General features: G+C 40.3%; 1 protein-coding gene across 3 annotated transcripts in view; it reads right to left on the bottom strand.

The window, feature by feature from the left end:
* Positions 1-232: 232 nt before the first annotated feature.
* ppp2r3b (protein phosphatase 2, regulatory subunit B'', beta) overlaps positions 233-27,617 on the bottom strand; it is a 40,816-nt gene continuing 13,431 nt past the window's right edge. Inside the window, exons 3-15 of one of the 3 annotated variants that reach the window (XM_034693645.1) lie at positions 16,449-16,634; positions 16,012-16,115; positions 15,253-15,355; positions 13,824-13,898; positions 13,622-13,708; positions 12,009-12,165; positions 11,354-11,414; positions 11,167-11,256; positions 8,842-9,017; positions 6,153-6,271; positions 5,946-6,052; positions 2,980-3,021; positions 233-1,635 (exon numbers count right to left, since the gene is read on the bottom strand). In XM_034693645.1, the coding sequence (XP_034549536.1) occupies positions 3,003-3,021; positions 5,946-6,052; positions 6,153-6,271; positions 8,842-9,017; positions 11,167-11,256; positions 11,354-11,414; positions 12,009-12,165; positions 13,622-13,708; positions 13,824-13,898; positions 15,253-15,355; positions 16,012-16,115; positions 16,449-16,634 (1,284 nt within the window). In that variant the 3' untranslated portion in view covers positions 233-1,635; positions 2,980-3,002. The remainder of the gene's footprint in view (positions 1,636-2,979; positions 3,022-5,945; positions 6,053-6,152; positions 6,272-8,841; positions 9,018-11,166; positions 11,257-11,353; positions 11,415-12,008; positions 12,166-13,621; positions 13,709-13,823; positions 13,899-15,252; positions 15,356-16,011; positions 16,116-16,448; positions 16,635-27,617) is intronic. The other 2 variants (XM_034693643.1, XM_034693644.1) reach the window with 2 other exon arrangements.

Here is a 27,617-nt window from a genome sequence, read left to right as displayed (position 1 = left end):
CAGCCGCCCCACAGGACAGGTGTCCCATGGAGTGTTTACGGTCTACACCTGCAGCCGTTGTCTCAACTTAACGTTACATCACGAATAATCGCCGAATAGATGCCAGTGATCATGGAATATTGTTTGGGCTTGAAATGCCCGTCCCTAATTAATTCCAGTCTGTTTCCTAACCAGTTAAAAATCCTCACAGAAGCTTTAATGGGTGAAATGAAACATCACAGAGTCCTTTCTTTACTCTTCCATTAACCAAGGCTTTATTATCAATTTAAAGAAAAACACAACATTTTAAAATTGGTTCCCTTTGTTCTGTGAAAGTACATTCAAACGACTTTATAACATAGAAAAACAACATCTCTAAAACACTTGCCCAAGTCATTTACAACACAGCAAGCACCAAATAAATATTTACACTTATTTATAAATCCATCTCTAATAATTTATAACCCATCGCACTCAGACTGTAGCTCTACATCATAATGAACTCAGACCTGTACAATATACTCTGTGTGGCAGTCTGCACGGTGTGCTCGTGTGTACAGCAGGCTTTACGGTGGCTTATTTGGCATTTACAGCAACTCTATATTTCATCAAAACAACCACGAATTAATTTACAGCTTTCCATTATCACTGGAATGTAACATTAGCCAATGACGTCAGATGGTAATTAGTTCAAAACCTGAATCAAATTTACGTGTTCTCTGTGCAAAAAATCCAGCAAGCTCCAGTGTGCAAAGAAAGTGATTCAGCTCATGTGAGTGTGGTTACACGGCACTTGTCCCAAACATTATTCTGTACAAAGCTTAACATACAAATCACAACTTCTAATGTGTTAACGAGAGGGGGCGGAGCTTGTGTCGTTATCAGCTGGTGTTACTTCTTAAAGTGTAACGGGACATTATTCAAACTACAGACGTACAGACACAGGAAAGGTTCTGATACCTAACCTTGAGTACCCCTCTGATACTGAGATGAAAAATGCACATAATAATATAATATAATATTTGAGGGAGGACACTGATTTCTGACATGTTGCTAGCTCTGCAAACTCTCTGCTAGCACCACACTGCTGTGGTTTCTTATTGTCACTTGATTTTGACCTGAAACCAGTCCTTTATTTGGGCTCCAATTTGTTCTACAATCCCTGACACAGCATTTTAGGCAGTCTGAGAGACAGATACTGGTCTCTGTATCAGAAACACTATTCAAATCATCCGGTATAATACACCATTGTGCTCCAACTGCTTCACATTTCCTGTTTCTCACACATAATACAGTTTTGAAATCCTCCAGAAATTCTGACCCCCGCCCGTGCTCCTCCTCCAGTGTCTTCTGGCGTAGCGGTCATTCCGTTTATTGCAGTGGGTCCTGTCATGCAGGTCGGGGAACCTTCGCCTCAACCTGCAAGTCTATTATTTTTTTATTACGCCTGATGCGATTCATCCACTAACTGCTGCTGCTTCAGCTGTGTGTGTGAGAGAACCCTGCAGGATGGAGGGTCATTCAAAGTCGTCTTCGTACTCGTACTCGTCCAGGTCCAGGTTGCAGTGCGGACTCGGGATCTCAAAGAAGTGTCTCTTTGACAGGCCCAGGTCACTGGAGATGTGCTGCCCTATAGGGCTGAGGGGATTTTCATACCTGATCAGAAAGATGGAGACAAAGGTGAGTGATATGGAACAAAAGGAGAGCCAATAACTTCTTACTCTGGAACATGAACTGAGGGAGAACCATGCCAAAGAAATAGTTCCACATTTGAGAGGTTCCTGTCTTGGTGAGAGATTAAGAGGAGAATACAAGTCTCCAGTTTGTACCAGAAATATGAAACTATCACCAGAAGCTGACCTCTTAGCTTAGCATAAAGACTGGAAACAGAGGTAAACAGCTAGCTCTGTGCCAAGGCAACACTAGGTGCATTTCGACCAAGAGTTCTGGGGTCTTTTAGCCCCCAGAAGTACTTTCCCTGGAACTAAAAGGTTCCTGTGCCCCCATTGTTGTCTGCGTTTTGACCGTGGGCTGCTGAAGTCCCGGGTAGATTGTGCAAATCAGGCCAGTGACGTATGGAGAAAAAAAAAAAAATTAAATATCATTTTGAAATCTTAATAAAAAACGAAACTAGTATGCATTCCCAGGAACTCCCTCTGTGTTTCAACAACTGTGTAAACTCCACAAACACTATAACGTTCAATTGAAAGTCCCAGGACCTTTAAAAAGTACTACCCCCCAAGCAGGGGCTTTTCACGGGGGAGATTATCTACCCCTGAACTAAATTTAGACCCTGGTTCCTCCGGTCGAAAACGCATGTAGTTCAGGGGTAAAGTCCCTAGTTCCAGGGTAAAGTTCCTGCGGTCGAAAAACACCTACTGTGATTCTACTGTTTGAGAGCCTCCTTAAAAACATGTTATAGGTCATGTTTGTGAGAACTGCACAGAAGTGTACAAATTTGTTAAGACTATAAATATATAATTCAAACCAGTATGTGAGTTAGTGAACTTTAAAGTTGCTGTAGGATAAACAAAGCTTTTTTACCACTTCTGGAAGCTTCATATTTATTGTACATGTACACAAATGGTGTCAACTTTTTCTCTCACACTCTTAAAAAAGAGAAATAAGTGTTGTTCCCAAAATGTCAAACTATTTCTTGGAACATACGGGAGATATTCAACGAACCAGTGAGACTGTGAAGGACAAAAGGAGCAGCACATAAAGGCCGGACAAAGAGAGTGCAGGAGAGATTTTTTTGTGAAGTGGAAGGATACAAAAAAAAAAGAGAAGCTGTCAGGTCAAAAAAACAGACTCCCAGCTCTAAGACGTGCCACATATACACGATACTGTGCTGCCTGACAAAACAAGGATCTGCTGTCAACACTTTACTCAGGACACAAGCCAGGAGTGGGTTTAGGACTACACTTTCTAAAAAAGAAGGAGGAGGTGGAGGAGGAGGAGGAGAACACTTAGTCCCTGCTGGTACCCTTAGTGTCTTACCTGCTCTGGTTAGCAGTCTGTCTTTAGAAGTCGGTGGTGTTCCTAAAACCGCCATACAACATACCTGTCAACAGCCTCGTCTATCACTGACTGACCCTCTGAGGGGCTCTGCTGCCGGGCAGAACGCCGCGCTTAGCTAGGAGACATTTAGCTGAGTCACTCTGATGTTTACATCCTCCACATGGACGGGACACAGAAATCAAATTCTTCTTGTTTTTCAATCCATGACATTTACAAATATGTTTCCACATTTGATAACCACACTACATTAGTAATACAGAGCTTGTAAGATGGATCATATTTTGTTTCATAATAAAGCCAAAATATAGTAATCAGGGCCTCTTTAAAAAAGTATGTTTAACTTCTGTACAAAACCAACTTACATATATACACCATTCTTATTTAATGATACAGTTTCTACATGTATAATGGCAAGGGGGGAAAAGAGAGTGCTTATCTTTCGACTGAAATAAGATCATATAGAAAATATATATAGTTGTGCTCATAAGTTTACATACCCTGGCAGATTTGGGATTTTTTTGGCCATTTTTCAGAGAATATGAATGATAAGAGAAAAACTTTTGTTTCACTTATTGTTAGTGGTTTGGTGAAGCAATTTTTTTAATCAAACAACTGTGTTTACTCTTTTAATATCATAAAGACAACAGAAACTACTCAAGAAACCATACATTCTGCCAGGGTATGTAAACTTATGAGCACAACTGTATGTTTTTAATGCAAAGAGTAGAAATTAACTTTTTAAAGCAGTTTTTAACACTCACTAAGAGTGATCAGTGACGAGCATTGGCAGGACATCTGCAAAGTTTTTTTTTTTTGCTAATAAAGCCTTAACATTTTACATAAAGAATATGTAACACTGCAAAAAAAAGTAACTTGTATTTGTGTTTCTAAATAACACTTAAACCTATTTTTGGAGAAACCCTTTTTTTTATCTCCAGTAGCATGAAAAGCTAACTTCAACCTCTGACAAAAAAATAAACCAAGTCAAAAATAACCTTCTGATGTCTTCACAACTCACTTATGAGTAATGGATAATTTAAGCTTGACAAAAAAGTTATTTGATTTATATCGTGATACATATCGATATCGACTTATATGAAAAAGATTATCGTGATAGGATTTTTTCCCATATCGCCCAGCCCTACTAACAACATATCTTCAGCACAAATAGGGTTGGAATTAAGGACTTTGTCTGAAACTGACAGAAAAGAGAAACTTAGCCTAAAAGTTAAATAAAAAATAATCCGCTGGCAGATGATGAGGTGCAATGGCAAGCTGCTATTGACAGAAATTCATTTGAAGTTCTAAGAAGTATTTTAAAGGTTATGTGTGTAGAAATGAGAATACTTAATAACTGGACTCTGTGCACTTCATTAGTTTTTATTTATTTTATGTATTTATTTTTTCTTGTTTTTTTAATGATGAATGTTTTTATTATCTGTAAGGTGACCTTGGGGGACTTGAAAGGCGTCCCAAATAAAATTGATTATTATTACTATTATTACTTGGTGATATTGCTCAACCCCTCCTGTCAGTAAAGTGACAGTGGCTGTCGAAGAAAAGAAGGTCCTGTGTTGCATTACAAGTCTGATCCATCAAAAACATATAGTCTTTTGTGCACAACAACAACAACAACAACAACAACAACAACAACAACAACAACAACAACAACAACAACAACCTTGTTCTTCTGCGTCTTACAAACGTCTCATTTTCGGCTAAATACAAAAAACGCACATGCCGTATAGTTTGACCCCTCTGTGCTGCTGTAGAAACATGGCGGTGAAAGATGGAGGCGTCCTTAAAAGGGGAAGCTTTCCTTGTGTGGATACGAGAGAATCATTCTAAGTTGACAGCTGAAAACCCATCTTTTCTCCTTGGCGTTCAGTCCCAGCTTAGCAAGAATCCTTGGCTTTTTTTTACTCTTTTTATTTCCTAAATTGAGCTCTTATTATTCTTTTATGGTTTTTATTTATTATTATATTTGTGTATGATTATATTGTATTTTAATAGCTGTACAGCACTTTGGTCAACTGAGGTTGTTTTTAAATGTGCTTTATAAATAAAGTTTGACTTGACTAAGTTAACTAAAAAAGATTTTAAAAATTAAGTAATAATACTCTAATTTAAATATACTAATGAATACTGTATCACCAAGTCTGTTGAGCTAAACGCTGCTAAATTAAGTGATAAATTAACCGCTATTAATCTCATCAATAATGTGAGAAGCGTTTCATTACAGGCAGAATTACAGCTTCACCATCATTAGTATATGGTTCTTACTAACTCACATTTTAATTGTTCTCTTTTCTGCATCTTATTAAACTGCTATGATCTGATCATGTTGCTCTGCCTGCTTTGTCCCCCTCTCTCTGTTTGTCTTCCTCTTCATCAGCTGTGTGCTAAACCACAAAAGCTTCATTTTTTTTTCCCTCCCTGCAAATCATTTATCCCAGCTTGTGATCCGCGTGTGGAGGAGGATCGTTGATAATGATGTCGCTTTTCAAAGTGATGAAAAAGAACGTGGATCTAAAGGACATCTGCACTTTTTACAGACTTCTAAAAACAGTGACAGAGGTGGATTTACATTAAACAGAGAAGGCTGCACTCCAGTCAATGCATGCTGAGTCTGGATGTGAGTGAGTCTTTGTATGCATGTGTCTGATGACGGTGTGTGTAGCAGACCTTCCTCTGAACAGGTACAGGAGCAGCAGAGGTCAAGGGGGATGTAGACTTAACAATCGATGGCAGAGGAGATGTTCTCTCAGATTAATATATAAGAGCTAAATGTGTAGGACGTCATTAGACAGCCCTAGTTAGAAGTATCTTACTGAGCAGGAGCTGTGTTGAGTTTCTTCCACTTTTATTGTTTAACTTCTCACTTTCAGTAATGAGTAGTTTAGTAAATTCATGTTTAACAGACCCGTGTGTAAAGTCAGACTTACACGTCGTTGCACTGATCGTTGGCGGCCTCTTCAGCCACCAGGATGTCGTACTCCTCCGCGGCGTATTTCTCCCAGTCCGAGACCTCCTGTCCGTCTGTCTCCACCTCCTTAAAAACACGACAGGTTACATGATCCACTCAACCTCTGACAGGAAAACAAGTCATGATACCATCCCACATCTGCTGACGCCCCCTTAAGAGGTCTTACCCTGATGACGGAGAACGGGTCCTTCTGCTCGTGGTCCAGGTACTTCTCTATGTTGAAGAACGTGTCGAAGAAGATGTGGGACAGCTTGCACCTCTTAAGGTCCCGCAGGGTGATCTTACCTGGATGGGAAAAAATAGATGAGTACTATCACACAAATAACTTACCCAGTGACAGATGAATTATGACATGGGCGTGACTAAACTGTATAAAAGAGATCACTCAGAGTTTCTCAGGTAAGCTTGTCATGAACACAGCTTTAAAAAATCATGCCTCAATCCTTCATGACTCAGTAAATAACTCATTTAGTGTGAGCTCTGAGTGCTGAAGGGGTTAACCTTATGTTCACTAGCTAACTACAGAAGGGACACAACAGGCTGCAACTCATATTTCATTTAATTATTTAATAACCTGTCAATCATCATTCTCATTAACTGAATCCTCTCCTCTTTGAAGTGTTAAATAATGTGTCTGTAACAAGTTATCAGAGCTCAGTGACAAGTCCTCAAATCGTTCTGACTGAAGACCAAAGACGATTCATTCTTAAACGTGTGTAAACAGAAAAACGGTAAACTGTCTCATTAGAGAAGCTGCTGTAAGGATGTGTTTGGAATTTTAGGGATTAAGGAATAAATCATCAAAAGATCACAGATTGGCAAAGTTTAATTTAATCATATTCATTTGTGCGCCTATTATTATTATCCAGCTACTTTTAACAGTCAAAGCCCAATCACCTAAAACTATTAACATTTTTACTTTTTATCTACTTATCCTTTATTCCCAATCTTTTCAGACCGCCACGCCCAAAATATAGATGCCAAAGATTCGCGTTTAGCTGGTCTGGAGAAAATTAGCCTACCTATATGAGCATGTGTCTGTGTTTCCTGTGCTGTTATGAATTAACCTGCTGCTACTGATGCTTTTGATAATTAACTGTTCACTAACTCTAAACTTAGGAGTCATCTGGCAACAAAGAAAGACATAAAACTCATTACATTTTATATTTTTAAGGTTTTATTTCAAGTTTAGCTACTATTTTTGTTGATATTTTTTACTATAATGGATAAAATGTACTATTTTAAAATAACTTAAAAAAAGGAAGACATCTCACGACCCCCCATTTGTGTCCCATGACCATCCAGGGGGTCCGGACCCACACTTTGGGAAACCCTGCTTTATTCTAGCGGCAGAATCCTCTGAAACCAAGGTTGTTTTTTTTCCTGTCCTGTCTAATATAATTATAATTATAACAAAATATACAATATAAACATGATTAAAACAATTAAATAAAGATTCATAAACACAAATACACACACGTTTGTGAACCTCTGTTCCTGACAGTATTTCTTACACTCTGAAGACTACGTCAAGTCCTTTCCCTCTGCAGTTCAGACACTTGTTCTTTAAAGGAATATTCTACATATTATTGCAGCAATATTTCAGAGATGCAGTTTGTGATCAGGTTGTTTAACTTGAGATCCTCCTGTTATGTTTGTTTCTTAGGGACAACAATAATGTTCCTGGGTCAACTTGACCCGGGTCATATTTAATGATTCAAAAGTGTCAGAACCCAAAAAAATCCCAATAAACATTTTTTTAATCTCATTATTAACTTCATTACTAACCATTTAAATCAATATTTAGTGCATTGGTGTTCTTAATTCTCACAGATCATGGTTCAATGAGGATAACTCACTCTTTTTTAAATGAAAATTCATGTTAAAACTTGTCTTTACGTACATTGGAAAGTGATCGGGGTGAAATATGTCACACAGTTGCAAAGAAACATTTAGTATTTGACACTTCTAACCCCTTTTAGCCACCACTTTGACTGCAGGGTCAAACTGACCCACGAACAGTATGTGATATAAACATGCAGGGGGGGTTGCGAATGTGTGAAATGAACTATTTTCATTTTATATGTTGCTCACACTAATTAAGCCAAGCAGAAGAAGTTTCAAAGCGAAAATTAAATTTTCTTTTAAAATTTTTTGAACTTTAAAATGGGTCAATTTGACCCGCGACATAACAGGAGGGTTAAACAGAGATGAGTCAGGTATGAAGGGAGGTTACTTGTAGCTGTGGAGCACAGTGTAATGTTTGGGGGCTGCAGCTGAACGTGAACAGAGTTTGAGACGTCTGATTGGCTGTGACATAACACATACAAAAAGCCCTTAATTCAAAGAGCTGATATAACTGATGGGTTGTATGTTTGTAGTGGTCAGAACTCTCAGTGGAAAATCATTGAGAGAATAAAATCACCCTTTTTTGACAGTAGCATTTTGGGCATTTCTCAAATGTTAAACCCTGCTAATAATGTATAGAGTTGTGCTCTCAGTAGGAAAAAGGGTCACATTACATGTTCTGCCATAAGCTCCAGTACTGCAGCATACCAGCAGGTCGACTTAGGGTCACATTCTTGCTGTGGCTGTCAATACTAAACATGCATACCCTCACCATGGACCAGTGTCTTCTAAATGGAAGAGCAGTTAAGCTGAGTGCTGGAGGGAATTTGTCGACGGTGTGGATGACACCAGCAGCTGGCAGTCCCGATCAGTCAGTGTCTCATCTATAAGTGTGCGCTCGGTCTGTGATCAATGCCCCCGGCCTGAAACCGTGTCTGTGGAGCCTGTCAGACTGTCCGGTGTGTGAACTTCTGAGAGTGTGTATAAATGTAAAGACCGGGACTGACCTTCGACCTCCGGTTTGACAAGGTCCAGCATTTGGCACAGGCAGTCCTCGAAGGGAAGGGGCTCGATGGCCATGGTCTCCAGCTTCTGACACTGCTCCTCGTAGAAATACTCCAGCTCGTACATGCTGAGCACCCCGTCCCCGTCCAGGTCCATGCAGCGGAACCAGTACTCTATACTGGAGGAGGAGCAGAGGAAAGGTTTGTGTGAGAAATATGTACAGACTGTAAACAAACACAAGATACAATCAGTGTGACTCTGGGAGCTTGTGGTAAGCAGTTTTAACATTTGAAGCTGGACTTGATCTTCATTACAGAGATCTGTGATTTAATACTTCCTGGACATAATGAGCATTTCAGATATCCATGATGTCATTCTCCTGAGACAAATTAAGTCATGTTTGTCATTCATGTGTATCAAACCTTCCTTGAAGATATCCAGATTGTCATTCTTCCAATCCAGAATGAACATTTTAGATACGTTCGATAGGATTCTTCTCAGAAAGAATTAAAAAGTTATAGTTTTGTGGCGTTTACACCTTTATTTTAGAGAGGAGAGGACAGTGGATAGAGCAGGAAACCGAGAGAGAGTAAGGGAATGAAATGCGGGAAAGGGGCCGCAGGCTGGATTAGAACCATGGGCAAAATCTGCGCCTGATAAGGTTGTTTTTAGTCACAACTGGAATTTTAGATATCCAACAAGTAACAGCTGGATTGAGGATATGTGAAACATGAGTTTTTCCTAAGGAAGATATCCAAATGTACATTCTGGATAGGGAGAATGACCTTTTGTAGATATCTGAAATATACAATTGTGGATAGGAAAGCTGTCATTCTGCATTTTTAAAATTACAATCCTTATGTGTACGAATAGAGTTTTGACTAGGAGAGAAAACTGAGCTTCAGAGCTTATCATTAGTTGCCCTAAGGTGCTGTGTCCCGCAGCACTTACTGCATGTGATTGACTAAAATATATGTGGATGTGTATCCATGAATGTACATATCTTGTTGCATATTACATGAAATAATTATTTTTGTTATATTATATTACATTATTATTGTTTACTACAACTTACAGTCACATTATATGCCCATATTTATTTATTATATTGCTTAATCTGTCATTACCAAACCATATTGACACCATGTGAACCTGTCACTACTGAATCATTTTAATACTGCCTGTAATTACTTCTATTTAATCCATTTGTAACGTTGTATATACCTAAATTGTATTCTATCTTTATTTATCTATTCTTATTTTTACTTGTTTTATTTTACTGATTGGAACTTTTCCTTGATTGCACTTATGTCTGGGTTGTTGCAACAACTGAATTCCCCCCCGGGGATCAATAAAGTAATATCTCATCTTATATCAATATGTGGGTGTATGTCTGTATATATTTTCTTGCTGAATCCCTCAGTGATTGTTTTGTGATTTTACATGGCTCCTCTGTTGTGGAGGGAAGTGTTGGTTGTTGATGCAGACCAAAATAAACCTAAACCTACTACTAAAAAAACCTACTACTTCTGCTTCCCTAAGTAGTGACCGTGAGGTTTGTTTTAAATGCTCTGTACGCTTCATACTAGCTGTCATTCAAAGGCATCGAAACAAGGAACTGTAAGAACTAGTGATAGAAATCGTGTCACAGCATTAGCAGCAGCTCTAAACTTTGAAATTGTACCTGAAGAAAACAAGTGTGATAACTATTCTCCATCGTATGGACGTCTGCCATTGTTGTTAAAAAGTGATATTGGAAGTCCCGCCCCTTCTTGATTCCGATTGGTCAGTGATCGAGAAGTGACATTGATGAACACGGCGGTGTTGAACTGCTTTTAAACTGAGAGTGTTGTGACAAAAATCCACTGACGCTGAGGGCGTTTATGCACAGAGGACGCTGAACACTGGAAATTAAAATTTATAAAACAGGCACTGCCAGCGGGAAGAACGGCATTAGTGCACACGGCACCTAATAGTCCTAACTTTAATAGTCTGATGAGAGATTTTCTTCTCCCTCTGTCAGTTGCTCTGTAGTTCTGTCTATAAATCTTTGCACCACACTTTAATGTTTTAAAATGCTTCTACAAGAAGTGACTTAAATCAGTCCATCTAACAGTTCCTACAGCCGTTCAGCGTGTTATTAGTAACTTAAGTTGCTTCAGACACAAGCTCTGGGACCAAAGATTCCTCATCTGGTAGCTTCTACCCCTTGATCATGTCTCTATCTCACCTCCTCATGAGGAGAAGCTTCAATGCAAAGAAGACACACAAGTAAGGGAAGAGATGAGGCATGTCAGGGTAATAAAAAGCACTCTAAGTAAAGATACCTGGTGTCAGTCTTCTTGTCTTCTTCAGAGATGAGGAACCAGACGAAGTCGGCGTAACTCAGCCGCCCTTCCTTATGCACCCGTCTGTCTCTGATGGAAGAAAACAACACACGATCACTACTGGAACACAACCTTAATAAAAACACACAATGATGTGTTTACTGCTGTAGATATGAAGGCTTCGTACATTTTCACTTGCCTTGTTACCGTTCCTGAGAATATTCTCTCAATCATCTTATGGGAGATGGCTGGAAAATAAAACAGCAAACAGATTACATACCATCCAGACTCACGGGGGAAAGAACCGCTCTCTCATTTTATGTAGAACTTTTTCACAACACATGTAATCCATTCTCACAGACTGTAAATCCACGCAGGCTAATGTAGCTCTTTTTTTTATCTTGACAATGCTATAAATCCTCTGGTCATCATTTGGACCATATAGAGGCAGAAATTGCTCCAGACATGGCGTCATTCGAGCAGAGTATATACGCTGCTCTCTTATTGATCTTGTGTCTCATTTCCCCTGTCTCACTCGCAGGCCATCAACCAGGAACATGTGGTGTTGAGCGTGTGGGGAGGAAGCGTCAAAGACAAGTCTTTCTCTTAAATCTGGGTTTGTGTGTGAGCAGTAGACCAAAAACATTTACAAATGCTTTTCATGTAGCTTCAGTTCAAAAAGAGTGTAACAAGTGGGAGTTAAATTGAGTTAATTCAGTGTGCATGAGAAAGCATCAGCACTTGTCTGTCTGCATTTATTTCCTTCACTTCATATAAAGTGCATCCAAAGACAACAGATTCTGCAGCTTACTTCCAGTTATTTCTCTTCTGATGTGCTTTACCTTGGTCGTTGTGCTGTGCCAGGTCCTTCTGGTCGATGAAAAGGTCGTGGTCGGTGTCCAGCTCCCAGAACTTGCAGTAGATGACGTAGAAATGTTCGTAGGAGAAGAACTCGGTCAGCTGGTTCACGTCCTCTTCCTGCTCCAGCAAAGCCAGATTCTGGAACAAAAAGAAACAGTTACAGTCGACTTTGAAGGTCATTTTTTAATGAAGAAATTTGAACAAACTGTGAAAATCAGCCTGATTGTCTGTTGTAAATATCCCTCAGTTTTTACAGACATACACTGTAACTCTTTTAGGTGCTAAACAGGAGTTACAGCAACATGATGCATGATCTATCCCTTCATTTGACCCTTAAATAAAGTAAATCAGGTCATGTGATTAAATATCTGACATGTTTACAAGCTGTGTTTTTATCTGACCATCAATCTGGATGCTGTCAAATGTGACTTCAATGTTCTGTAGGGGCTTGCTCCTGATTTGGCAAATAATTTTAATATAATAAGATTTTTTTTTTCATAAACCAAACACTGTTCACTTTATTCAGTGGTGAAATTACAGTAAAGATAAAATAAGAAAGCTTCAGGGAGCATATAATGATTTGTATAGACTCCTGCTCAAATGACCAAGATGGACGAGTGTAAATTGTATGTTTGTTTCTAATAATGTCCCGACATTTCATGCTGTGCTGAGAAATTAAAAGTATAAATGTATGTGTCGATTTCCTCATTCAGAAAGTAAAATAATAAGGGAGCTCATTCAACCCACATTAAGTGACACATGGTATTTTTCTTGTTATTGGAAACACTGGAACAAATGTCTTTTTGTGTGTTTTAAAAATATATTTGTAACTTTTTAGTTTTCTTCACGTATACAAACACAAAAACAACAGACATGAGACACCAGGCAGTGACATCATGAAAACTAATAAAGGTAGGGGGGTTGAAGATCTAAAAGACCCACAGAAAGGCCTCAACAACAGCAACACCTTCAAAAAAGAAGGCTGCCCCTCCTTGCAAAAGAGTCCTGGGTTCAACAGAGATCAATTACTAAAAAAAAAAAAGGATGTAATTACAAAACAAATAAAAACTATTTACATAATTAAAAAAAGAAGGGACAGTAATTTAATAATAAATACAAAACATACATAATTAAATTGGGTCTTTTTCGCTTTCAACCATGGTGAACATGAGAACTGTGTCTTTTTTATCTTTGTTTATATGTTGTATTTATTATTATCATTTATATATTTCAATCTTTTTTTAATATGCCTTTTTATGCTGATATGGACCTATAGGTCTGAAATAAAGTGTTAATTAAAATATTCCTTTCAGTGACCTTCAGGAAAAAATAAACAAAGTAATTAGCAAACAAAAATCAAGTGTGAGTATTTAAAAAAATAAATACAATTTAGCTATGAGAAGATATTATTTAACCCTTACATATAATGCCTATGCAACCAAAATAAATAATTTCATATAAGAGCTCAAGAAAGTGATCTTAGGACCACTGAATGACTTTCAACGATGCGTTTGAATAAAGATTTGATGATTTTAGTTGTTTTAAGGACCAGCAACACATAGATATATTTTTTTAAATAAAAGATTTTGTATACCTGAAGAAAGTTACTTTTCCTGAGCTCTGAACGTGTTAATTTCCCGTTCCACGACCGGTTTGCGTTGTAGAATATCCTCTGAATCACCTGAAAGACAGATCACATTCGCATGAGAACAACCTGAACAATGCAGTCACTTTAATCTTTCACTTCTTCCACTTTCCCATCAGTAATGTCCTTTGATTGTGTAAAGCCATCATACCGTGGTGATGTATCTGGAGTGAAAGTCTGGCGCCTCCTTTAAAAAAGCCAGGCCTGGGTGTGAGTTCACAACATCCTGAAAACATAAAGACAAGTCAGCTCACTTTGTCTCTTTTGCATTTCTGACTCATTTCCATAACAAACCCAACAAAACTAACAAACACAATTGCCCAAGAGCAACTCTGTGACCTGCTGTGCTCACACTTTAAGTTCAGTTTCAGAGAGGAGTTGAATGGTAAACCATAACTGTCTGTCTCACTTTGGCAGACAGGACAGATGACATTCAGAGCGGGGATATAAATGCATACTTATTCAAACATCAGAAGCTGTCAGCGTCTATCTACGTCACTCTGTCATACCATATGCTTTATAAATTGGGTTATATAAATAAAAAGGCACCAGGCCTCGTAGGGAGAGGCCATCAAATGTAAATGTTTCTTTGAAGTCAGAAAACACTGGGTCGACCGGTTTCAGGATGATCTTAAGCCTCTCTGATTGACAGCTGAGCGGTGAGAAGGCCGCAGTAAAGACGTTTGCCAGCGACTGCTCTTAACCTTCTCTCCTTCCTCTTGCCATAAAGTCACAGGGGGGTGTGCTGCATTTGAAATGAACTCGAGCTATATCCCTGCCATGAAACTACACTGTGTCTCCTCTTTTTTCCACCCCCCTTTTCTCTGCTCGGGGGAAAGAATTGTTGACATAAATGCGGAGGCGGCAATGAAATTAAAAGGCCTTATTTCGGGGCGGCCGTCGTGCCTCTTTGACTCTTACTGTGAGAAATTAAATCATAGAGAAACACATAAATCACAGGGCACAGGAAACAGGCGGGGACAGTCAAATCTACTCCACTGCAATCCGCCTTTCATTCATCAAAACAGTCAAGGCTGATACGCTGAGCGGAACCATACAAATTAAACAGCGTGTGCCACAAGGCATCTCTGCTGGTATGCTAACGGGTGTTCAGAGCGACCCAGCCGCTCCTGCCAGCATGAAAATGAATCAGGTGAGGGGCGGGGCCTGTGTGGAGCAACAACAGCTTGTCAGGGGGAGTGAGAATACAAAAGCCAGCACAGCAGGTCCACATGGTAAGACTGAACAAACTGTCAATTAGACCAATACTATGAAACTGTTTGAGAAATCTGTTCCATGTTCTCTGTGGTTCTTTAGGAGCTTAAATGTCTCTATTACATGAAACCTGTTTCCATGGTTAATTTCTGCTGAGCTGGACTCCTGCACCGGGGGAACCTCTCTATACGTCTGGCGTGGAGTAACGTTCCTGAATTAATGCTCTGACATACTAAAAAAAGCACTGCCTCAGCAGGACAGTCCAAAAATTAAGTCCAGTTTTGCTCCACCGTAGCCAACGCAATTTTGCCATCCCCCCCATCTGCCAAGTCCAGCCCTCTCCCTGGGTGTGCTGCAGCCAGTACCTGCAGGAATGGAATAAAGTCGTCTTGTTCCAGGTAATTACAGCCAGGCTTGGCCAGGAGGTGCACAAATTTAGAAGCGTCGTCGTGATAGGTCAGCAGAGTTCTGGAGAAGAAAAGAGGGAACAGATGGTTGCAAGGTTACTCCCTGTGTTGCTGCTTTATAGTCCCCCCTATCCTTTTTATCATTCTTTGTAGAGCACAAGTTTTCAAAGTGTTACCCTCAAAAGTGCCAGCCCGAAATTAAGATTCTGAACGGCTGCCCGGTGACTTTAAGTGTTGAGCGTTAAAGTCGCGACGGGGAATAATGTAAGCATGTGTTGTGGCTTCTCATCTAAGAATGGCTCAGTCATGAGCTCAAGTCAAAGGCCAGGTCTGTCCGGCTCTCCTGAGGCTCACACATTAATACAAGAGCATGCCTATTGCATACGAAAGTATTCAGCACACAGCTTAATGTGCAGACGCCGTTACAAAAGGCCCAGAGGTGTTCCTTTCACTTTGAAACAGAATGACTGAACCAAGGATTTTTCCTTTAATAAGGATCATGCCAAGTGTTCGTTCCCCTGTGGGTATTTGTGAAGACCTCTAATCAACAACTTCTGTTTATAAATCAAAAAGGAAAATGTCATGATAGCAAAGAGCTGCACACACAGTCTGTAATCTAAGCAAGTGGTGGTCATTGTTTCAAGGCGATTGTGTAAGAGTCGTTTGGCTGTGAGTACACTAGAGGTCCAGTGAGAATAAGAAGAGGCATTGTCTTACTTTCTCCACATCGCCACGAACTTGTGAACAGACACGAAGCCCGTCCTGTCGCCTCCAGCCAAGCAGAACAATGGCGCTTTCCAGTAAAGAGGGCACTCACAGGCCTGGGGAGAGACAAGAGCAGTGGGTGGTGTTTATCCAGAGAAGAGAGAGAGATGATTTAAGCTCCTTAACCTCCTACATCCAAGATGTGTGAAAAAACCACAGTGTAATGTCACAAGCAGTGTGGCGTCATTTAAAGACTTCCCAGAGGAAACCTGTAATTTCTCTCCTCACTCAGGTTCCCTTCTGGGCGATTACTGACATTCCTCAGGGAGACAGAGATCATATGTTCCCAGAGTTTAAGAAAAAAATCGGCAAACATTCACAAAGTCAGACACTAAATGGCGGTAATGAAAATCATTTGCAGGGTGGCATGCAGCAAATCACATCCTCACCTTGGCAACCTGCCCCATGTCCTCAATGGTGGCCCTTTCATTTGGGAATTCTGAAAATATTTTCTCAATTTTGGAAATGAGGCTGTCGATGTTTTGGTTGGCTTGAGGCCGGCCCTGTGGGAAGTGAAATTTTGGAATGCTCTCACTCAGCGCGGTGGTGACGGGCTCCTCGGTCCTCACCTGGGCCTGGGACAAACACACAGGGGGAAAAACTGTTAAAACGCTAACATCAAACATACCAGCGTGTGCACAGGCTTGCTTTAAACACAGTCTAAACTGCTTAAGTGAAACCGTAATCAAAGAGCAGCCCCGGGGCCCATCAGAGGATGACTCAGGGATCATAATTATCATCCACTTATCTCTAATCACCACCACTGTGTTACATAATCCAGACTAATAACTTTCACTCTTTATTGGAAGTCATTATCAAACGATTATCATTTGAGTCTGGTGCTAAAAACCTTCATTATCCTGACCATATCTCCATCTTACTCTGTTTAACCACAGCAGAATGACAAGACTACACTAGACAAGTTTAGAAATGACATCTAAATAAGTTTGGAAACACCTTCTCATTCAAGGGTTTGTGTTTATTTTAATTATTTGAAACACTGTAGATTAATACTGAAGACGTCAAAACTATAAAAGAACATATATGGAATTATTTAATTAATAAAAAAGTGTTAAACAAAGCAGAATATATTTTAGATTCTGTAAAGTAGCCCCCTTTTTCCTTCATGACAGCTTTGCACACTCTTGGTATTCTCTCAGTCTGCTTCATGAAGTGGTCTCCTGGAATGGTTTCTAATTAACATGAGCCTTGTCAAGAGTTCATTTGTAGAATGACTTGCCTTCTTAGTGTGTTTGAGACCATCAGTTGTGTTGTTCAGAGGTCGGGTTAGTACACAATGGATAGCCCTATTTGACTACTGTAGTAATCCAGATTATGGCAAAACCAGATTATTTCATAGTTTTGATGTCTTCAGTATTAATCTACAATGTTGAAAATAATCAAGATAAATAAAAACAATTGAATGAGAAGGTGTGTCCAAATTTTTGACTGGTAGTGTATGTTTCTATTTTTCACATTGTGTATTAACACTTGCGGTTGAATATGCATAAATACATAACAGAGATAATCAGCTCAACTTTTCTAACAAGATATCTAACAGGCCATTAGTTGTTATGGTTAATAAGTAATAGTCAGTAGTGGTGCCACAAATGTTTAGAAAGGTGTATAAAACCATGGACGGAACAACAGCTATCAAAGAAGTGAAGCCAAAACTTTAACAGTCCTCATGCTGACTGGCTGCAGTACAGGACATAAAGCCCACCCATTATCACAGATGGGACATGGGTCAAACTACAAAATTAAAATACACATCAAATAAATATTTCTTAAACACGTTTTCTGCCATAGCGGTTAGAACGTATCGTGATGATTCATGAACAAATGTTGGAAAATTTAGAAACTTCATTTTCAGCCTTTCAACTCCGCTTTGTAACTGTTTTAGCTAGGTTCACCTGTATATATTTATTGTATCATTCTAATCAATAGAACCTTCCTATTTTAGTGCTTTTATAGTCCCATACACCTCCTTTTATTTGTATCATTTTATTTGATCTTTTAATTGTTTTTATCTCTAAATCACAAATTATCCTATTTGATGACTTTGATGCTCTTTTTTAAAGTTATATTTTTGGGGCTTTTTTGCCTTTATTTGATAGGACAGCTGAAGAGAGACAGGAAATATGGGGAGTAGAGAGCGGGGGAAGACATGCAGGAAATGGTAGCGGCCGGGAGTCAAACAGACGACCCCTGCAGCGAGGGCTGTAGCCTCTGTATGTGGGGCGCTTAGACTGCTAGGCCACCAGCGCCCCGACTTTGATACTTTAGATGCCTTGTTGTTTGTTTGTTGTTTGTTTTTTAAATGTCACTACAACTGATTCAATATCATTGTAAATGAGGGTTGCCCCTCAATGATCTCTCGAGTATAAATAAAGGTTGATTGATTGATTATCAATTAAAGACGTTTAGTTTTAATTCGCAACTTGATGATCAAAATCTGACGTCATGATTTACATCTCTTTTAAAAAATGTGGACTCCTCTAGCGTTCTTTACCGGATGAGCAGAGTAGAGGAGGAACGTTGAGAGACAACATAAGGAACTCTAAGGGCACATGAGGCCCAGTTGCCCCATTTGGAGGCTTGACTGCCCCCCCTTGCCAGTCCCCTACTGGCCCACACATTGCACATTCCCAGCTAGGCCTCAGCATGGTTAGGCCTTGTGAATACGCCATCAAGTCATAATACCACACATGCATGGCTTTCTGTCATGATGTAGTGTCCTTAGTTTACAAGAAGTGCTCAATGGACAACAACAAAGAGAACATGACTGCCGCTTTTCTGACTTTGTGGCTTATTTTGAGTCGTTTTGGTCAGATGCATCCCTCGAACACTCCTGGGTTTCTTGATTATGCAATAGCGAGGGCCAAGGAGTCGTACTGTGGTTGAGCTTGGAACAGAATACTCACACTAGTTGGACTTTGGGGGTTAAACGTGCTTGGACAATTTACAGATTGCGTAGTGGGAGTGCGCCCTACCACAAGAGTAATTTCCATAACTGCAAATTGTACCAACCTATGACATCATCATGTTATGTGTGTTTTGGTTAGTGACAAAGGTATGATGTCTTTCCCATGTCTCCAAACTTGAAATTATTCGTGTTAACTTACACATTCAAAACTTTTATGGAATCTTTTCAGTCTTGAGTTGAAGGAAACAGAATCATTAGTTTCTCTTTATGTAACATAAGATGGTCTAAAAACCCTGAAGTGATCTTTGGTTAGATTTCCTACACACACCTGGAGAAGGGGTGTGAGGTATTTTGACACAGAAAAGAAAACACACTTCACAAAAAAGCATCACTGTTGGTTCAGTCATGCGTCCCAGTATGCTGTGACTGCTGTGAGCCAGCATGGAAAATATAATGGCCTTTGAAGCTACAGACTTGAATGGAAAATGTGCTCATGTTATTAATTATAGCTGAGCTCTTTCTCCTTTGGCATGTCAAAATGGATTAATGAAAACAAATGATTTCCTCAGCAGAAGGCCCCTTTAATGGACTAGAAAGGCTTTAGTGTCATGGCGCAAAAATGTGTTGCTTAGAAAACAGCTAGCTTAATTACAGGTGAACACTGGTTGGTAGGACATGTGATGCATCTGTGTGTGTGTGTGTGTGAGGTTTGTACTGTAGAGGTAACAGCATGGCTTTAGGAACTTAAAGTTCACTACTTTTAAACTACACATTTTTAACATTTTTGATAAACTTAAATTAAAAGAAAAGGAGTTTTAATTAAGTATTTGAACTATTTTTACTTTCTTTCTTTCTTGATCTTGTATTTAAAAATATTTTATGTTTTAAAGTTTATGTTTGTTTAATGTCATATTTTACAATTACTTATTTTCTGACTAGGTAGGACCTTATGGAATTAAGCTGATATTGGATCTATTAGGCATACGGGCAACCTGAGGGACTGTCAAGAGGTCTGAGCCAACTTTGGGACATTAGCTATTCGGACTAGGCTCGTCTTTTGTACCAGGCTGTTAACATGTTTATTTCTGCTGTAAAGATCGGCTTTTTTGAATTGGTGTGTATGTGGTTTCCGGTACTTCCGAAAGCCAGCCTCAAGTGGACACTCAATGAACAGCAGTTTATAACACTTCTGTATTGGCTTCAGATCTCAAGGCCGGAGGTTGCCGTTTGGCTGCGACAGATAGATAGATAGATAGAGAGAGAGAGAGAGAGAGAGAGAGAGAGAGAGAGAGAGAGAGAGAGAGAGAGAGAGAGAGAGAGAGAGAGAGAGAGAGAGAGAGAGAGAGAGATAGATAGATAGATAGATAGATAGATAGATAGATAGATAGATAGATAGATAGAGAGAGAGAGAGAGAGAGAGAGAGAGAGAGAGATAGATAGATAGATAGATAGATAGATAGATAGATAGATAGATAGATAAAGAGAGAGGGGGAGAGAGAGAGAGAGAGAGAGAGAGAGAGAGATAGATAGATAGATAGATAGATATAGAGAGAGAGAGAGAGAGAGAGAGAGATAGATAGATAGATAGATAGATAGATATAGAGAGAGAGAGAGAGAGAGAGAGGAGAGAGAGAGAGAGAGAGAGAGAGAGAGATAGATAGATAGATAGATAGATAGATAGATAGATAGATAGATAGATAGAGAGAGAGAGAGAGAAAGAGAGAGAGAGAGATAGATAGATAGATAGATAGATAGATAGATAGATAGATAGATAGATAGAGAGAGAGATAGAGAGATAAAGAGAGAGATAGAGATAGAGATAGAGAGAGAGAGAGAGAGAGAGAGAGAGAGAGAGAGAGAGAGAGAGAGTAGATCAAACACAAACGGCAACCTCTGGTCTAGAAATATGAGTCCAATGTGGAGGTGCTAAAAACTGCAGTTCATCAAGGATCCGCTTGAGGCTGGCTCTGGAAGTACCAGAAACCACATACACACCAATTCAAAAAAGGCGATCTTTACAGCAGAAATAAACATGTTTACATACTGGTCCAAAAGACAAGTGTAGTCTGGATAGCTCATTACTCGAATCGGCACACACTGTACGGGGGGTGAATTTTTCCATAACGCGGCAATTTAGAAGATATTGAGATTAAGAGTCTTACAATGAGAGGCACAGCTGACTTGATTGACAGGCAGGAACACTGTAGCTGTTGGCTAGGAGGCTCAAAGCCCGCCTCTTTACGTCACAATCGCTCGACAGCAGCAATATGGCTGCCGCCGACGATTGGCCTCAAAACAGCTCTTCAGAAACAGATTGGTGACATCACGGATACTACGTCCATATTTTATACGGTTTGTGATCAAACATAACTGGCTGCATAGATTTTTTAAATTCTCATAAAATGTTTTAACTCTTTGCTGTATGTTGTTATTGATTGTTGCTCTTCTGGTTTTTCTTTTGTGTTTAACTCTGTGAAGCACTCTGAATTGCTCTTTGTATTAACGGTGCTTCATAAATAAACTTGCCTTGCCTGAAGTTTGTCTTTACTTTGTGAACCTGACCAACTGAATTCTTAACATCTCTAACAGATGCCTCATCAGAGAGCTGCACTTCTCAACAACACAGAAACGTACAATATACAAGTGTGTGTGTCCTCTGAACTACATCTGCCTGAGGCCTAAATGTGCTCTCCTGCATAAGCATATGAGCCTTGTGACAATCATCTCAGACACTGAAGCTCTTGTCTTCATGTACTGATCCATTTGTTCAACATGAGTGAGATTTAAACCGGCTACTGCTGACGTATTGCACTGAGGTCATATTCTGGGATGAAACCTCACTGGTGTCCATGGTGTCCACGGTGTAAACGACACACATCAGTGAAGACATTATCACAGCTCAACAGATAAAACGCCATAACGCATGAGGATCCAAACATGTCTCTATGCTGCATGTATCAGCCGGTTACTATAAACAGTTTGAGGGAGAGGCATGCTTAACTCTCAATCATCATGACTATTTACATGACCCAAGAATCTGCCAACTAGATCAGTCTCCATGGCTTTTAATAATCACATAAACAGACCCCCGCACTGTCCTCTGTGGAGAGATAAAAATACTGTATTGTTGTTTATTTGTGTTTGACTCATTCACTGTTTTGCTGGCTTATCACCATGAAGTTTACGACTCTGACACTAAACAGAACAGAGAGGGGGTAAAAGCTAGCCATAACACGTAGTGGTGAATCAATGCTGACTGAATTAATTCAGTCATGATCTGCTCTTTACACACTGATAGAACGATTCGTTATAAATGCAGTGTATCCTCTGCTCTTCTCTGTCCCATGTGTTGGTGTCAGCTATGGCTATAAAAGGACATTAACATCTCCTGTTGCCCTGCCCAGCACTGTCCCCTCTCTCTCTCCCTCTCTCTCCCTCTCTCACACTTGAAACAACTGCAAAAGTAAAACCCAAATATGACGGCATCAATATCAAATTTCATACGGCACAGTTGTGAGATATATGATGAAAGTTTTGAATGCCTGTGATGTAACTGTGTGTTTGTCCTCACTTGTCCCAGGTGAAACTGGCCCCAAGAAACCAGTTAGGTTCCACTTTAAGAGTTTTTAGTGAGTGAGGACTTGTTGTTGTTACTTTAGGTTTAAAGGCCTGTCATTTTTTTCTGAATACCAAGAATTGAAGTCCCAAATACCATTCCACAAAAACAGATGTTCCCTGCAGGCTGACAGGGCCACAAAAGCCTGTGTGTTAGAAGGTATACACTCATACAAACACCTGCCTGTCCTTGCTGGAAGGCTCTGAGCCTCTTCTTAAACCGAGAGGGCAGCACAAAGTCACAGCCGCGTGCCAGCAGAGCCAACTCCTTCCTCAGGTCAGGATCCTGACGCAGAGACAACTCCCTCATCCTCATCCTCGCTCCCGACAGGACGGGGAGCACATACACACAAAAACGAAAACCCTCAATCCAGTGGTATCCTCTAGTAGTCTGTACGAATCACAGAGTAGGCAGTGGCAGCAGCGGAGGTCCTGTGTGTCCCTGTGATTGTCCTCTGTCAGAGTGAGAGCCTCTTAATGCAAGGGAGCAGCTGCTACTGTGACTCTCTCTCCCATTCCAGATCTGGTCGCACAATCTCAGCTCTGCCTGCCGCTCTGTCCTAGTCTCTGCATAACATGTGCACACACACACAGACACACACACGCTGCACAGGGTCAGGGAGCCCTTGCCTCAAAGCTGCAGGGGAGATAAGAAGTGACGGGGTGTATGTGTGTGGGAGTCACTAAGTGTATGTGTGGAATAGGAGGGGTGTGTGCTATGGATCTGCCCTTTCCAGTTTGCATTCCTCGCTGCTCATGAAGGTTATGCAAAGAGACAGACCTGTTGTTGCAGCTCACTGTAGCTACACAAGCAGATTGAAGGATGCACCTCAATGCCAATCAGCAGTGTTCAGCAGCTTAGAAGAAAAGTTGATTTTGCTCTGAGACTGTGATGGGGAATTTTCAAAATAAAAGCTCTGGAGTTAAAGATTAAAAGATGCAACATCTAAAGCTGCTAAAATATCTTCTTAAACTACAAGAACAGCACAGACAGACTAAATAAACTTGAGCAGAACTTGGATAATAAAGCAAACAACCCAGGTCTGATTAATTAATAGGGTGTACCAGATGATGCACACACAAGACAACATACTCTAAATATAATCAGCTCCTCTGGTTAAGGATTTTCTTTTAATTTCTTTAAATTTCTTTTAATTTCTTTTAACTCATTTTTACTTTCTTTCTTTCTTGATTTTATATTTTAAAATATTTTATGTTTTCATGCTTATGTTTGTTTAATGTCATATTTTACAATTAAGGTGCATTTCCACCAAGAGTTCCGGGGTCTTTTAGCCCCCAGAACTACTTTCCCCAGAACTGAAAGGTTCCTGTGCCCCCATTGTTGTCTGCGTATCGACCGCGGGCTGAAGTCCCGGGTAGATTGTGCAAACCAGGCCAGTGACGTATGGAGAAAAAAAATTATATTAAATCCTATTCCATCTATCCATCCATTATCTTGACCGCTTATCCCATTAGGGGTCACGGGGGGCTGGAGCCTATCCCAGCTGGCTTCGGGCGGAAGGCAGGGTACACCCTGGACAGGTCGCCAACCTATCACAGGGCTTATTAAATCATATTTTGAAATCTTAATAAAAACTAAACTAGTATGCATTCCCATGAACTCCCTCTGTGTTTCAACAATTGTGTAAGCTCCACAAACACTGTAACGTTCAACCGAAAGTCCAAGGACCTTTGAAAAGTACTACCCCCCCAAGCAGGGGCTTTTCAGGGGGGAGATTATCTAACCCTGAACTAAATTTAGACCCTGGTTCCTCTGGTCGAAATGCACCTAGTTCTGTGGTAAAGTTCCTGCGGTCGAAAAACGCCTTAGGTTATTTTCTGACAAGGTATGACCTTATGGAATTAAGCTGATCCTGGATCTACTAGATGCTGGGTATTCAGGCACCCTGCGGGGTTGTCAAGAGGTCTGAGCCAGCTTCGGGCTGCGACCATAGACTGTACAAATAATGGACATAGTATGCATGACGTCACCCATTTGTTTCTGAAGCGCTGTTTTGAAGCCAATCGTTGGTGGGAACCATATTTGAAATGCTGAAGTAACTTCTGTCGAGGTAAAGAGGCGGGCTCTGAGCCTCCTCTCCAACAGCTACAGTGTTCCCGCCTATCAATTAAGTCAGCTGTGCCTCTCATAATGGAAAACTCCGAATCTTAATATCTTCGACATTGCTGCGTTAGAAAAAAATTCACCCTCGTACAGTGTGTGCCGATCAAGAAATTAGCTATCCAGACTACACTCATTTTTTGAACCAGGCTGTAAACATGTTTATTTCTGCTGTAAAGATCGGCTTCTTTGAGTTTGTGTGTATGTGGTGTCCGGTACTTCCAAAGCCAGCCTCAAGCGGCTCTGTACTTCATAAATTAAAAGATGGCGACGCAACATCTAAAGCTGCTAAAGTCTCTTCTTATATCACAAGAACAGCACAGACACACTAAATAAACTTGAGCAGACCTTGGATAATAAAGCAAACAACCCATGTATGACTGCTTATTAATAGGCTGTACCAGATGATGCACACACAAGACAACATACTCTAAATATAATCAACTCCTCTGCATCCAATCTTATGGTGGTCTTTGTTTTGCCTTCACTTTGCAAGCATGAGCTGCCAGCCATTCCATGTCTTATTATAGTTGATGGGTGGTAGAGAGAAAGGGAGGTGCATGTCAAATTCAAAGAATGATGACCGAACCAGTCTGCGCCTATTAAAAGCTCCGGCAAACACTGTTTGGGCAATCCAAGAAACCAGATCTGGAGAAACATGGGGGTATCTTTAGAGCTTGAACAAACATCTGCTTCCGGTTTCTGCTGCTGCTGCTCTGGAGTGACGGCAATTACATCAATTCACCATACACGTGCTGATCTAACAGCTCGGGGGTTGCCTTCACTGCAAACAAGGAAAGCCCAACACCTTCATGCCGCCTGATGTTGGACTGAGTGAAACAGATCTGATACCGATACATCAGACTACATAAATAAGCCTATATGTGTTAATGTTGTTATTCTACACATGGAGTGAAAGCACACCCACTGTACTTTTAGCTGACAGGATCACAGCTCCCACAGTTTTCCACTGGTTTCTGCTCAAACCCAGTTCCTGTTATCCTCCACACAGGACTCTGCATAAGCTTGATAAGCTGTTTGTGTGTCGGCTTTCCACACAAGCTGCTTTTTTTTTGAATGCTCATCAATTCAAACCAAATATGGAAAGAGAAGCAGAAAGGCCAAAACATAACCTGGGAGAGCGTGAAACCGTCGGCTCACATGGAAAAGTGTTGTCTGTTTGATGCAAACAAAAAGTGAAGTGTGTTTCACAAACATGTTCGTAACGCTGCAGGGATAATGATGTGTTGGTTTATGTGTACGGCAACAGCTCTGTTGTTTTAAAGTCTGGTAAACATGGTGGGAAGTTGGAACGGCAAGAAAACAAGTACAAAAATCACAAACAGACTCCGAGTTCATACACATAGGATTATATGATGCATGTGACTTTTGAATAACTTGAATGGACAAGCTCAGCTCATTACCAATAACCAAATCATCTCAGGGGCCAGAGGAGGGGGCGATGTTCGGAGAATGAAACCAATTATGAAGTGCTAACAACAGCAGATCCTCGGGTGTCCCCTTCAATCAATCAATCAATCAATCTTTATTTATATAGCGCCAAATCACAACAAACGTTATCTCAAGACGCTTTTACAGACACAGAAGGTCTAGACCACTCTGTTAAAATATTAACAAAGACCAAACAACAAGACAGGGTAAGACTTATCTCATATTAATCCACCATGAGCGTTGCACCTTGCAGTATTTAGTAGGAATGGGCAATGATTTTCGAATATTCGTTCACTTAGTAAAAATCTAAGGGTTACTTTGAATATTTTGTCATTTTAAAAGTACAATTATCATCGTTTTCACCATAGACTGTATATAAAATGGACGTCATCTCGCTCGGCTCGAAGTGAGGCTGCCACAAAAACTGCTCCCCCTAGTGGCTGGCTGCAGTATAGGTCAAAAACTCCATCTCCCCTATTCATTTGAATGGGGCTGCGGTCACACTTTAAAAAATAAATACATGTTGTACAAACATTTCTCACAATCGTATGCTGTGGTGATATGTAATTATTATTTGACTGTTTTGTGTTCAAGGCGTCTTTTTTCTGAGAAAAATATTTTTCGTCAGTTATTAGAAGTATTTTACATCCGGGTTTGCTTTGATTGACAGCTGCCGTAGGGAGAAACTTCGTAGGACCTCGGGACCGTACGCTGTAGGGCGGAGCTTGTTACCGTGGAAACACACAAATTCCCGACTGCGCAGACTCTGGCTGCAGAAAATGTACAAGATGTCAGCGTTCTGGAACGAGATATTTTGGCTTCAAAACCGTACAATGGGAAAAGGCATAGCGACGCTGTCCATTATATATGCAGTCTACGTTTTTCACCAGTGCCTGGTTGTAATACGGTATTCCCGCCAGACGGTGGCTATAGAGCGTCTTAAGAAGAAGAATGCTAACTGCATTAAACAGCAAAAGAAGAAGAAAACATTAGTGACAGTCGCAGAGGTTTTCTCCATTCTCTGATTTCAAACTACTACACACGTATTTCCAGAGACTGAGCGTGGCTGTAAAATGTAATAATATACACGCCATGGCGCGTCACAGAAACACTGACATAAAGATGGAGACAGACGCTGACAGTGCCCGCTACTAGCAGCACTTTGTCCTGCTGCTGGTTAACACGACTGTCATGCAAACAGACTGTTAACAGGGACAGGTGTGTGTGGGGGATTATTTGAATAATGGTCGAATCGAAGCCAATGATTATCGAATGGTACTTTGGCTTGAAATGCCCATCCCCAGCATTTAGCAAGTTTCAGCTGCAAGGACAAACTTCCTTTAACAGGCAGAAACCTCCAGCAGAACCAGACTCATGTTAGACACACATCTGCCTGGACCGACTTGGGACTTGAGAATATACATTTTTATTTTGAACATATTT

This window comes from Notolabrus celidotus, chromosome 10 (assembly GCF_009762535.1).
Source record: "Notolabrus celidotus isolate fNotCel1 chromosome 10, fNotCel1.pri, whole genome shotgun sequence".
Classification (NCBI taxonomy): Eukaryota; Metazoa; Chordata; class Actinopteri; order Labriformes; family Labridae; genus Notolabrus; species Notolabrus celidotus.
The sequence above is the reverse complement of the archived record's forward strand: the minus strand, read 5'-3'. Positions and strand labels throughout refer to the sequence as shown.